The sequence below is a fragment of the Lynx canadensis genome, chromosome A2 (assembly GCF_007474595.2).
Source record: "Lynx canadensis isolate LIC74 chromosome A2, mLynCan4.pri.v2, whole genome shotgun sequence".
NCBI classification, from domain to species: Eukaryota; Metazoa; Chordata; class Mammalia; order Carnivora; family Felidae; genus Lynx; species Lynx canadensis.
In genome coordinates, this window is record NC_044304.2 from 54358558 (window position 1) to 54372921 (window position 14364).

Consider the following 14364-nt stretch of genomic DNA (forward strand, 5'->3'; position numbering starts at 1 on the left):
CATGTAATTCATTTGTTGTATTTATTGTATTCAATCTCTTTCAATCAAAGTAAACTCCAAAATGGTAGAAATCTCTGACTGTTTTGTTTTCTGATGTATCCAAACTACCTAGGACACTGTCTGGTACATAGTAGGTATTTAATAAATACCGATGAATGACTGAATAAAAGCTTACTCTGTTTCAAAGATTTAGCCATGCGCATTTTCTTTTTTTTTATTATTATTTTTTTTAACGTTTATTTATTTCTGAGACAAAGAGAAACAGAGCATGAATGGGGGAGGGTCAGAGAGAAAGAGGGAGACACAGAATCCAAAACAGGATCCAGGCTCTAAGCGGTCAGCACAGAGCCCGACGCAGGGCTCGAACTCACGACCGTGAGATCATGACCCGAGCTGAAGTCGGACGCTCAACCGACTGAGCCACCCAGGCGCCCCAACCATGTGCATTTTCAAACTCACTAATTAGACTTCCTGTCTTGCTCCGCATGTCTATTTACTACTCACTAATTCACTGAACACATAAACCAAGGACAGAAGTATTGGGCACAGGGAATTCAAATGTGAATAAGATACCTTGTCCTCAGGGCACCTGGGTGGCTCAGTCAGTTAAGCGTCTGACTTCTGCTCTGGTCATGATCTCATAGTTCATGGGTTTGAGCCTGTTTGGGATTCTCTCCCTCTATCTCTCTCTCTGCCCCTCCCCCACTTGTGCCCACACACACACACACACACACACACACACACACACACACTCTCTCTCTCTCTCTCTCTCTCTCTAAATAAAATAAATAAACTTAAGGAAAAAAAAAAGATACCCTTCCCTCAGGTAACTCTTGTCTTCACTTCTACCATCAATTCCTTGATCTAAACTACTGTCCTCTCTCACTTGGACTGCTATGATAGCCCTCTGGCTCACTTACCTGTATTCAGTCTGAACCTACTCCAATCCATTCTATAAGCACAGTCGTATTCTCTAATCACAAAGTTGATATAGTGCTCCCCCCCCACACACCTTGTTTAAATGCTTTGATGCTACTCATCCCTCTTAAGTGAGAGAAAAACACCTTAATATTATCTGCAAACATTTGTATGAACTGCACCTATCCATCTCTCCAGCCTTATCCAGTATGCACTTGCATATGTACATACACAAGTATATATACCTGCCATTCTATCATTCATACTCAGCAAACCTCCCCGCCTTCTTAGGGCCTTTGTACCTGCAGTTCAGCTATCTCAAATAAACCTCAGCTTATCCTTACAAGCTCTGTTACCTCCTCAGGAAAGCCATACCCTGACTTCCTTGACTAGGTCAAATTTCTCTATGATAGACTCTAGTAGCACATGTCACAGTTGAAAACTTAATTTGTTTGAATGTTTAATATGCGTCCCCATCTGATTATAAACTCCATGAGAGTAAGAATCACATCTGCTTTTGCTCATCATAATATCTGCAGTGCCTAGCACATATTAGATAATATATATTTGCTGAATAAATGATTAAAACATAAACCAAAATATGGAAATATGAAAACTTTAGAGGAAGAATAAAAAGGGTGGGAAACAAATGCTAGGTTCTGTATGTGACAGGGAATGGCATGAGGTAAAGAAGTCCACATGGGCTAGAAGGCCTTGCATGCAATTTTAAGGAAATTTCTTTACTCCTCATGTAATCGTGGAGCCAGTGAAGGACTTTTAAGCAGTGGAAATGGCACCATTTGCTTTGTTTTAGATAGCCCTCACAAGCTACATGCAGCATGAAAAAAGGATTTGAAAGAGCAATGAGACAGTTGAAGGCCCAAACCAGGGCACTGACTTAGGAATGGACAATAGGGACAAACTTGGGGATCATGTGATTGAGGAGTAAAAGAGATCAGAATAACGCTAAGGTTGACAACGTGGGTGACTGGTGGCTCCAGAAAGTCAGATCTAGTGATTCTCAAACTCATGGGACTTATTGCACTAGAATCATCTGAGGCCTTGATTAAAAACAGGGTTTTGGAAGGGCGCCTGGGTGGCTTGGTCGGTTAAGCGTCCGACTTCAGGACTTTGGCTCAGGTCATGATCTCACGGCCCGTGAGTTCGAGCCCCGCGTTGGGCTCTGTGCTGACCGCTCAGAGCCTGCAGCCTGTTTCAGATTCTGTGTCTCCCTCTGTCTCTGCCCCTCCCCTGTTCATGCTCTGTTTCTCTCTGTCTCAAAAATAAATAAACGTTGAAAAAAAAATTAAAAAACAAAACAAAACACAGGGTTTTGGGGGCACCTGGGTGGCTCAGTCAGTTCAACATCCGACTTTTGGTCTCGGCTTAGGTCATGGTCTCAAAGTTTATGAGTTCAAGCCCCACATCAGGCTCTGCACTAACGTGTGGAGCCTGCTTGGGATTCTCTCTCCCCTCCACCTCTCTACCCTCCCCTGCTTTCTCTCTCTCTGAAAATACATAAAAACATTAAAAAAACAAACAAAAACAAAAACACAGTTTTCTAAGCTCCATATCAGACCTTCTAAATCAGAAATTCTGAGAATAGGGCATAAAAATTGTATTTTCAACTAGTGTCCTAAATGATTTCTTTTGCATTCATACAAGTTTGGAAACAACAGAGACAGGAAACATACTAGAAGATAAAAAGGTTTATGAGAGATTATGATGAATTTAATTTTGGAAATGATGAGTTTGAATCACCTATGCAGATAACCAACAGACAGTGAGATAACTAATTCCGAAGATCACAGGACTGGCCCAGTTGGAGACCAATATTTGGTAGAAACTGAAAGTATGACAGCATTTAAGTTCACAGAAGAGTGAAAAGAGTGGTATGGCTATGGTTAAAACTCCAAAGGACACAACATTTAAGATGCAGAGAAAAGGATTTGCTCATTATTCAAAAAATACCTTAAAATGCTATTTCTGCAGGAAATATTTGTATGCAAAATGTTGTCCTACTAGGTGTTGGGAGGGATATCAAAACTAAGATGTGGCACCTCTTGCAAGCCCTGTGGACAGTTCTAGGCCTTCTCTCAATACATCAGCCAAAATGTCAGAGGTCTTATTCAAGTCCATAAGATTCCTTGTAAGAGTGTATGTTTACTAGAAAACACTAATTTGTTTCATTCCCAAAAGTCTTTAACTTAGAGGAGATCCTCAGTCTTCATTACCCACATCAACAACCTAAAGTCCTTCTTCCTTCAAAGCTTTCCCAGATCCTCTGGACAGAATTAATTACTCCTTCCCTAAATACACATTTTTATATTGCTTGTGGCACTTATCATATTGTATCCTGTATTACATGTGGAGGCGGCAGAGTATTACAGAAAGGGGACCAGCCTACAGAAATCAAAAGCTTCACTCCTTATTTACAAGTTGTGTGACCCTGAAATCATTTATGTTTCCTACTTTGTGAATTAATGACAATAAGGACCTTCATTACCATCTCATAGAATTACTAAGAAGATCAAGTGAGATACTTCATGTCAAAGTGCTTTATTAAAATTCCTAAGTTACTTTTTTCTTCTATGGGTACATATTCTCTTTCCTGCTAGTTCTAAAAATCTTAAGAGCTGGGATCAAGTGTTATGTACCTATATATCCACTACAGCATTTTTCAGAACATCTTACATGTAACAGACACTCAGAAGTTTGGTCAAATATGTTGAACAGATGATATGAAAGAAAAAAAGAGAGACAAGTTATACCCTACCTCATTCCAAAAAAGACCTGAGGCAGCTGACACGATGTTTCTTTGACCACTGTCCTAACTATCCTGCCAGTAAATGCATTTGCCTTGTTTGTATCATTCCGCTTTCTGAAATAATCCTTTCTCCTACACCCACACACACACACATCTAAATCTTATTTCTCTTACAAGACCCAAATCAAAGCGCCCACCTCCACTTCCTCCGCTAAGCTTTGTATTCACTCCAAACCAGAAGGATCTTTCATCTTCTCAACTTATCCATACCATTTATCATACAGATAACTTTTATACTGTTTGCTGTATCTCCAACTAGACTGTAAGTTCACTGAGTCTAGGATCTGAAAGTTTTCAAATCCTCGGGAGAACTTTAAAGGTGAATAGTAGGTGTAATAGAAAAAGTCTTTAGTAGCCATTTTTAAAAATCTAAAGGATTTCAGAAAGATCTAAAATAAGACCATCTTATGTATGAAATGCTACCCTGACTTTTCATAAATTGAGTGCCAATTACTGATTGTTTCTGTATTATACATACAAATGAAGCTAATATTTTAAAGTACAGAAGGAAAAAGTACATCATTTGTATCTCCCAAATACTCAGACCAATGTCCAGCACATTAAAATGGAGAGACCATCTGGTATGGTAGGTAAAAGCAGTTTTTGAATGAAATAATGCCTAGAATACAGATGTTATTAAAACATATCTAATCAAAATGTAAATGCCTGCATTTAGTATTTAAGTTCTGAAACACTCTAGTTGTGCAACATGCTGGCAGTGAAACCATGGGCATACTTAACTTCTCTATGCCTCTGCTGCTTCATGCAGAAAAAAATAGGGCTGTTTTAGAATTAATGAGAAAACTATATAATGTGTTTAAATATATTGCCTGCTACATAATAAGCACACAATGAATGTAGCTATCATTATCACCACTCCCAAATATTTCTTGATTAATAAATATTTCAGGGGTGCCTGGGTGACTTAGTTAGTTGAGTGTTTAACTCTTGATTTCGGCTCAGGTCACAATCTCACAGTTGTGGGATTGAGCCCTGCGCTGGGACACATGGAGCCTGCTTAAGATTCTCTCTCTCTCTCCCTCTGCACCTCTCTCCCACACTCATATGTATGCACTCTCTCTCTCAAATTAAAATTTAAAAAATAAAAATAAATATTTCATATATTCTACATAAAGGAAATTTAAATATTTTGATTTCTCTATCTCCAACTCAATATAAAAAAGTTACCATAAATTATGGTATTACAACAAAATATGTTGTAATATTACTCAATCAGTAAAAATCTAAAAAAGAATATTTATGGATATCTAAAAATGCTCAAGGCAGAATTTTAATAAAAAAGGATACAAAATTGTCCATTTAGTAAGATTCTAGTTTTATTTTTAAATGTTAATCTTAAAAGAACTAAATTTAAATGTTCTATGTATTTTGCATATTTAAGTAAGTAGTATATAGAGAAAACATGCCAAAATATTCGCAATACTTATTTTTGTTTTTTCCTTCTTTTACTCTGTATGTTCAATGTTTTCTACATTAAGCATGCTTCTTTCAAATTCAAAACATTTAACTTTATAACTTTCAAATCACAAAGCACTTACAGAAAAAAACTGCTTTTGTGAATTTGAAGATGACCCTTTAAATGATGTAACTGCAGGACACTGGATATGTCAACAAAATTTTTATGTGGGAAAAAGACAGACACTGGTAAATCCAAAAAGGAAGGGAACAAGAACCTTTGTGTTCAACATGTCATGATTGTTCCAACCAGGTCTCATTTCCATCATTAGGTCAAAGCCATGCTTTGTACATATTAGGCACAAATAAATACCTGCCAAATCTGAATTTAAAAAAGGAATCTAGCTTAAAGGCCAAGAACCTACTTTTAAAACTAGACTTGTTAAGTGGCAGATGGCTAAGGCAGAAGCAGCTGGCTTTCAAAACACAATGGCTACATTGGAAAATCAACTCAACATTTGTCTTAGGGTTATGTTTGTACATGCATACATGTACATGCAAGTCTGTAATAATGCTGTTAACTTAAATGGGACACATATATCAATGTACTCAAACAATTACCACCAGTATTAAAACATTTCATCCTCAACACAAAAATAGAGGCACCCATATTTGGAATTTGAAACAATCTCTCATACTAAGATACAATAAAATAGAAGCCCTCCAAACTAATTTCCACTTAATTAACCAACCTGCCATATCATTCTCAAACTTCATTTTCTCTGAAAGCCACGCAGATTTTATCCTCACAGGATAATCAGTGTTCATGGCTGGTACACTATGGTGCACTCCCATATACACTTAAGCGGCTACATCAGTTTGTTAAGTTATATTCATTTATAACTAAATAATTTAATTAAATACTACATAAACCAATCAGATGAGCATAAAAGGGTTTGTTATTTCTATGAAAACACAGGTGCTTTGGAAAGACTCAAGAAAAGCACATTGCTTTTTTAAAAACGAATTTAAGGGGCGCCTGGGTGGCTCAGTCGGTTGGGCGGCCGACTTTGGCTCAGGTCATGATCTCACGGTCCGTGAGTTCGAGCCCCGCATCGGGCTCTGTGCTGACAGCTCAGAGCCTGGAGCCTGTTTCGGATTCTTTGTCTCCCTCTCTCTGACCCTCTCCCGTTCATGCTCTGTCTCTCTCTGCCTCAAAAATAAATAAACGTTAAAAAAAAAAAAAAAAACGAATTTAAAGTGGGCAAAGCCTTTCAAGAGATTAAAATCTAAGAGGCTGTCCCACACTGCTTCACAAGTGTCACCAGGTTATCACTCCACTTTATAAAAACTTAAAAACTAGAAATTATAATCTATGCAATGAGTGCAAGAAAGGTACAAAAGTCCAATCAGTAGGTTTATATTTTAAAATTTTAAGGCCTTGGTTTTAAGTTAAAGTAAAATACTCAAAATACATACATACCATGTTTTGATAATAAAAACTTCAACTGACTTTTGATTAAGTGACAAACTATTATATTGGCTAATATAATATAAACCCAATTATATTGGCTAAGAAGGTAAGTAGAGTACTTTAGGTTCCACCAATTTGTTGTTCACAAAGAGAATGTAGCCTAAACTTCTAAGAAGCAAATAAAAATCTAGTCAAATTTTATAAATCACAACTAATGTTACTGCATTCTGATTTTACACATGAATAACATGAGCTTTATCTCCCAGACTGGTGATTATAAATAAAATTATTAAAACTATAAGAAGTCCATTCTTCAGCAAGTGTTAACTAAGCAAATAGCAAACTGTCTGAATGAATGACTATTCTGCTAATTCTGAACAATTGTCAGATCACTTAAATGTCTAGAAATAATTAACATCAATTTTTAGAAATAATCTTCTTTTTAAAATCACCAGCCAATCTTTACCAACTGCATAAAAAATAAATATTACCAATCTTTTCATGCCATTAGAGAAATACAAATTAAAAACCCCAATGCAATACCACTCACAAACTAGAATGGCTAAATTTAAAAATGATGACAATACCAAATATTGATGAGGATGTGAAGAAACTAAAATTTTCATACACTGCTGACAGAAATGCAAAATGGCACAGTCACTTTGTAAGTTAAACATGCATCGTGGGGCGCCTGGGTGGCGCAGTCGGTTGGGCGTCCGACTTCAGCCAGGTCGCGATCTCGCGGTCCGTGAGTTCGAGCCCCGCGTCGGGCTCTGGGCTGATGGCTCAGAGCCTGGAGCCTGTTTCCAATTCTGTGTCTCCCTCTCTCTCTGCCCCTCCCCCGTTCGTGCTCTGTCTCTCTCTGTCCCAAAAATAAATAAACGTTAAAAAAAAAAAAAAATTTAAAAAAAAAAAACAAAAAAACATGCATCGTGATAAATATATACGTGGTCTTCATTTCAGGTTCCTGGCACAGAGCTCCTGAAACCCTTGGATTTCTGGAGTGTGTGCTAATTGGATGACTAGTAGCCCCAGGATAGCTTTAGGATAGATGCAGAGTGCCAGAAAGACCAAGGCTCAATTAGAGAAGTGGAACTTTCATCCCCACCTCTCAACCTCCTGGAAAGGGAGAGGTTTTGGAAATGAGGTAATCACCAATGGCCAGTGATTTAACCAACTGTACATGCATAATGAAGCTGCCACAAAACTCCCTAAATGACATGGTTCAGAGAGCTTCCACGTTGGTGGACACTATGTGTTGGGAGGGTGGTGTACCTAGAGAGACACAAAAGCTGTGCATCACCAAACCTCCCCATCTACCTTGCCCTAGGCAGCTGTTGTACTTTGGTGGTCCTGAATTGTATCCTTTATAATAAACCAATAAATGTAAGTAAAGTGCCTTTCTGGGTTCTGTGAGCCATTCTAGTAAATAACCAAACCTGAACAGGGAGTTGTAGAATAAATAGTTGGTTGGTCAGAAGCACAGGTGGGAACCTGAGACTTCCAACTGACATCTGAAGTGGAACCAAGTCCTTTAACAGTGAGATCTACATTAACTCTAACGAGTTACTGTCAGAATTTAATTGAATTGTAGGACACCCAGTTGGTGTCAGAACTGGTTGTCAGCATGGGGAAAAAAAAAAAAAAACATACATTGGGCGTCAAAAGTGTTTTTGAGTTAAAACAAGGCAGACACATTTACCATATGAATCAGAGAAATGAAAACATTAAGTCCTACATACAAAAGTTTATAGCAGTTTTATTAATAGCGAGAAAATGGAAATAATCCAAATGTCCATCAACCAGGGAACAAATAAACAAATAGATACACATCAGAATACTACTCAGCAAGGAAAAGGAATGATGCAACAACTGATTCTCCAAAGCAGTATGCTAAATGAAAGAAGCCAAACACAAAAGACTACATACTGTATAATACCACTTATAATAAATTCTAGAAAAGGCAAAACAATAGTAATAGAAAGTAGATCAGTGGTAGCCAGAGGCCAAGGATTAGAGAAAATAGAACAGACTACAGCAAAGGGGCATAAGAAATCAGCGCGGGGTGATGGCAATGTTCCACATCATGACTACTGTTTTATGACCACACCTTTTTAAAACTAATCAACTGTATATTTAAAATTGGTGGGTTTGCATGGACACCTCACTGGCTCAGTCAGAAGAGTGTGCAACTCTTCATCTCAGGGTCGTGAGTTCGAGCCCCACATTGGGTATAGAGAATACTTAAATAAGTAAAAACAAAACAAAACTTAAAAAAAAATAATTGGTGGGTTTTCATAAAAATCCTAGAAGGTAGTAATTTCTCTGACATCAGTGGGAGTAACATTTTTTTAGGTATGTCTCCTGAGGCAAGGGAAACAAAAGCAAAAACAAACTATTGGGACACTTCATCAAAACAAAAAACTTCTGCATAGCAAAGGAAACAATCAACAAAAAACTAAAAGACAATCTACTGAATGGGAAATGACATATCCAGTAAAGGGTTAGTACCCAAAATATCTGTAAAGAACTTATATAACCAAAAATACAAATAATCCAATTAACAATGCAAAGACATGAACAGACATTTCTCTAAAGAAGACATATAGATGGCCAATAAACACAGGGAAAGATGCTCAACATCATTCATCATCAGGGAAATGCAAATCAAAGCCACAATGAGATATCACCTCACACCTGTCAGAATGTCTAAAATCAAAAACACTAAAGAATTGGTGAGAATGTGGAGAAAAAGGAACTCTTGTTTACTGTTGGTAGAAATACAAATTGGTGCAGCCACTGTGGAAAACAGTAGAGGTTCCTCAAGAAATTAATAATAGAACCACAACGGCATCCAGTAATTGCACTACTGGGTATTTACCCAAAGAATACAAAAAACACTAATTTGAATACATATATGCACCTGTATATTTACTGCATTATTTACAATAGCCACATTATGAAAGCAATCCAAGTAACCAATGACAGATGAATGGACAAAGAAAATATGGTACATATACACAATGGAATACTATTCAGTCATTAAAAAGAATGAAATCTTGCCATTTGCAACAACATGGATTGATCTAGAGAATACAATGCTAAGTGAAATAAGTCAGAGAAAGACAAATATTGTATCATTTCATTCACATGTGGAATTTAAGAAACAAGATGAATGATTAAAGGAAAAAAAAAGGACAAACCAAAAGAACACTCGTAACCATAGACAACAAACAGATGGTTACCAGAGGGGAGGTGGGTGGGGGGGGTTGAATGAAACAGATGAAGGGGATTAAGAGTACATTTATCTTGATGAGTAGTATTAATATATGGAATTGTTGAAATAACTATATTGTACACCTGAAACTAACACTATACTGTTAACTACACAGGGATTAAAATAAAACAATGAAGTAAAATCGGTGGATTTTTCTGTAAATACATGTATTAAAGAAACAATTATTAAAAATGTTCCCCCCCTGGCTCTCTATGAAGTTTTCTAAAGCAATATAAACACACACAATATGCTTTACTTACAATTTTTTTCTTTTTTTTTTTGAGAGTGGGGGGAGGGTGCACATGAAAGGGCAGAGGGGCATGGCGGGGTAGAGAGAGAGATCCACACCCAATGCAGGTCTCAATCTTGACCCTGAGCTAAGATCATGACCTGAGCCAAAATCAAGAGTCAGATGCTTAAGTGACTGAGCCACCCAGGCGCCCCTAATTTTTAACATAAAAGTCTATAATCACAGAATCACGAGTAAAAAAAAAAATTTCTTAGTGTTCTCTGGTACAGATTAAGACAAATTATATAGTTGCACTGTTAGTTATTGTCAACTAGATTGTATAATCAATGACCAAATGTCCTTTTTATTTCAAAGATAACTATTATGGGGGCGCCTGGGTGGCTAAGTAGGTTAAGTGTCTGACTTGGGCTAAGGCCATGATCTCATGGTTCAGTTCATGAATTCGAGCCCCGCTTCAGATTCTATGTCTCCCTCTCTCTCTGACCCTCCCCCGCTCACACTCTCTCTCAAAAATAAACATTTAAAAAAAAAAAAGGTAACTATTATGCACATAAATTTATATTATTTTCCTCATTTATACCTTTAATTTTAATGATGTGAATCATTATTCTGATGATTGCTATTCTGGTGAATATGTTATTCAGACAGGCTTAACTTCTTAAAATGATCTACTGTCTATTACTCATTTGTTTCTAATGTCACATTTAGATGGAGAGGTTTAAAGGTTCTAGATTCAATATTTATATTTCCAGGCTAAATATTCAGCAAAATAAATTTGCCTGTGCCAGAAGCAGACACAGTATAAAAGTGAGACTGATTAATCATTGAAACTTAGGGAATACATAAAAATAAATCCAAAACACAGCAAGATGGTGACTTATAGGGCAGACCTGGCCCACAAATATGTTCAGTTTGGCTTCTATACTAACAGGTTAAAAATCAGGAAATGACTAAACTCATTTTCAAATTTCTCAAATCAGAAGACCTGGCAAGACTGGGCTCACAGTCCCAAATCACAACCATCAGCTAAAGCTAAGAAGACATTGCCCCTTTAGACAGGACTTGTACTCTCCACTTTGTCCTAGCCCCATAACATGACTTCACTCATTGTTACTACCTGCCTGGCTACATGTACCTAAGTTTTCAAACCTTACCAGAACTATTTCTACTATGTGCCTTAACTAAGTTATTTTCATAAAACTAAGTTTTATGAAAAGAGCTCCCCTTAAATTTGTTAAGCCTAGTTCTCCCATCCAGGCAAACCTAAAAAACCTGTTTATTAAGAGTAAATTATAAGAATGCATGCACTTTATGACAGAATGCAAAATGTATACTGAATGCTGATGATGTGGCACAGTATATGAAAATTATAACCAATTTGGTATATTCCCATGCTAAGCAGAAAAACCCAGATTCTAGAACTTTCGTGCCTTCATTAATGTAAGAAAGTCAATTCATGTGCAAAACCAAAACAAGAATCATCTTTGCTCCTCTACCATAAAACTGAGCCCTTAACACACAAAAGGCACATGAAAGATACTGAAGGTTTTAGCAAAAGGGTAAAATAAACAGAACATAGCAATATGTTAGGAAGCAAATAGGAATATAATTATAGGGATCCATTCATTAGCTAGAGTGAGTATTACTCATCCCATGTATTTAATGGGAAAAAAAAAACTATTTTTTGCCACAACTTTGAGGTCCTTGCTATCTCTTTTTAGCTACCAAAAAGAAGTTTGGAGAGTCTTAGATATAAAGAACAGTAAGTTAACAGAAAAAGGAAATCTGGCAGACTTACCCGCTCTATAGTTGCCTCATCCCCTGGCAGACATGCAGCAGCAGCAGCACAAGCTATTTCCATCATAGCAGAGCTGGTTGGAGCATCAGTTGTAGATGAAGACCTGGGTCGGCCCGACTGCATAACAGTTGCCATCTCCTGGCCAGATTTCCTGTTGATTTGGGGGCTTCCCTTTGGGGCCTCTGGCTTGCCCCGCCTACTATGTAAGCTTGTCCCTCTCTTCATCTTGGGTGGCACTCGAATCTGCTGCAGGACACGATTCAGAGCTGTGGGGTGGGTGGGGACACCATCAATCTCAGCACATGCGTTCTGGCTTTCCAGATCCATTTCAGGTTCTGGATCTGCCTGAATTTGTTGCACATCGTGTGGAGACACTGATGACCTCCTGCGCTGGTGCTGGAAGAGATGCTTCAAGCCTTGGCCAATCACATTAATGTTCTCCAAAGCATTGTGGGTCATTTTAGACAGCTTCTGTTCTGATTCTGTCTGCTTTCTGGCCTCGGCATCTTGGGATTTGCCTCCAGGATCAGGGTCCTCATATAACTGTTCACTGCCCGAAGGCTCCATCAGTAGATTTAATATGCTTATTTGCAAACTCAAAAAATTTTAAACACACCAAGACTGTCAAATTAGGTAGGCATTTGCTTCAACAGTAACTACACATGCAGCTGTGAGACGGAGGCTTCATGCCTATCTAATGCTTAAAAAAAAAAGAAGAAGAAAAGCAAAGAAAGAAAGAAAAGAGCATCTTATTATAAGTCCATGCAGAATTTTCAGTGTTAAAGAAAAAAACATGCCACTAGCCAAACAAACAGGCAATATCATTAAGCAATCTTTAATCAGAAGATTAAAAGACAGTTTTCTAGATAATGGGTAATGATTATTTTCTAGAATAGGAAAAAAGCTAAAAATAAGTACACAGCAAATGAAAATAGCAATGTTAAAAAAAAAAATCCCTACAGGTTTCAACATATGAAGAACTGAATACCAGAGGAGTCATCTTGGAATGGAAACCATAATAATAGTTTACAGAACAGCCATTACTTGGAAATCAAGAAGGAACAGACCATTCATACGTACAGTCTAGATAAGGCAATTTAATTCCTTTCAGTCACAACCACAGTTAATTGTCCATATGCTGAAACTCAGCAAAGTAAATTCAAAGAATAATAGTGAGAAGTGGACATCCCAATCTAACTGTGGATTTTAATGGAAAAGAGAAATTTCTTGTTACCAATCATATTCATCAGTCACTGGTAAACAGGGGTGTTTATTGAGAAGAAAATGGAAACAAAAATCTTGCAAGTTGAATTCTCCGCTGAACACAAAGGACCATCTGGCACCATATGAGCAAATGATCCAGGCAGAATCTGTCTCTACAGAAACTAGAGCTTTTCCCTGTACCAACTATCAAGAAGAGAGCTTCAGAGTCACTCCAGAGGTGGGGAACAAGAAGCAAGACAGTTTACATTTCAAATGGACAAGTGTTGAACAGCTGGGAGTTGGTCCCCACCCCCACCCTACCCTATGAAAAAGAGATTCAAAGAAATCCCTTTCTTTGAATAGTGTCATCTCTGACAGAAGCTTCTCACATATCCACACAAATTAAAAGCAACGAAGTAACACAGTAACTGGGTAGACGGAAGAGTAGAGAAAAAGAAAGGTTAAAATGCAATCACACACCAATATTAAATGCAGGAAATTAAAAGGAAGCTGAAACTAAGAGATGTAAAGTCAGCAAAACTGCCATGGTTATGGAAATCACATGCAAAAAAAAAAAAAGGAAAGGAGATGGTAGGGATGAGATTTAATGAAAAGAAACAGTACTTTTGTATTGAGGTTCTGCAAATATATGTTTGTATTAATGCACAGAACCTGAGGACAAAATATGATATAGGATGTTCTTTATTTCCCTATTTTCCTTCAATTTTTTGTTCAATGAGCTTTAAAACTCCCTACACTACACCAAGTACTTTGAACAGCCTAAGTCACTACTAGTAAGGCCCTATGGGGGTCATGTTCTGGGGATATGGAGACTCCTTGCCACCAAGTAGCAATCTAGAAGGCATAAACTAGCTGGAATGTAAGAGTTAACTGTGAACTAAAGGATACTAGAGTTCAGAGGGGTAGGAATGCAAACCCTCTAGTTTTCTTCTTGGTAACTACTCTCAGAAGGAAGACCTTCTTACCGTGTATATGGCACTGTCATTGTGGCTCTGCTGTCCATATTCTTTCATACTTATTTACTCATCTCCTGACCTCTTCATGACTCAGAGGCATAAACATCACGACAGACTTAAAGACATTTATCTCTCACCAGTACCTTCCCACTTTCTAAATACCACAAAATTCTTTGCTCCTAAATTAGGCAAATGAGTAGCAGTCATGAGAACAGGAAATTTCA

General features: G+C 37.5%; 1 protein-coding gene across 1 annotated transcript in view; it reads right to left on the reverse strand.

Annotated features, from left to right (window-relative positions):
- Positions 1–12660, reverse strand: part of TMCC1 (transmembrane and coiled-coil domain family 1) — a 191171-nt gene extending 178511 nt beyond the window's left edge. Inside the window, exon 1 of the mRNA XM_030307464.1 lies at positions 11961–12660. Coding sequence (XP_030163324.1) covers positions 11961–12527 — 567 coding nt within the window. The 5' untranslated portion in view covers positions 12528–12660. The remainder of the gene's footprint in view (positions 1–11960) is intronic.
- Positions 12661–14364: the final 1704 nt, after the last annotated feature.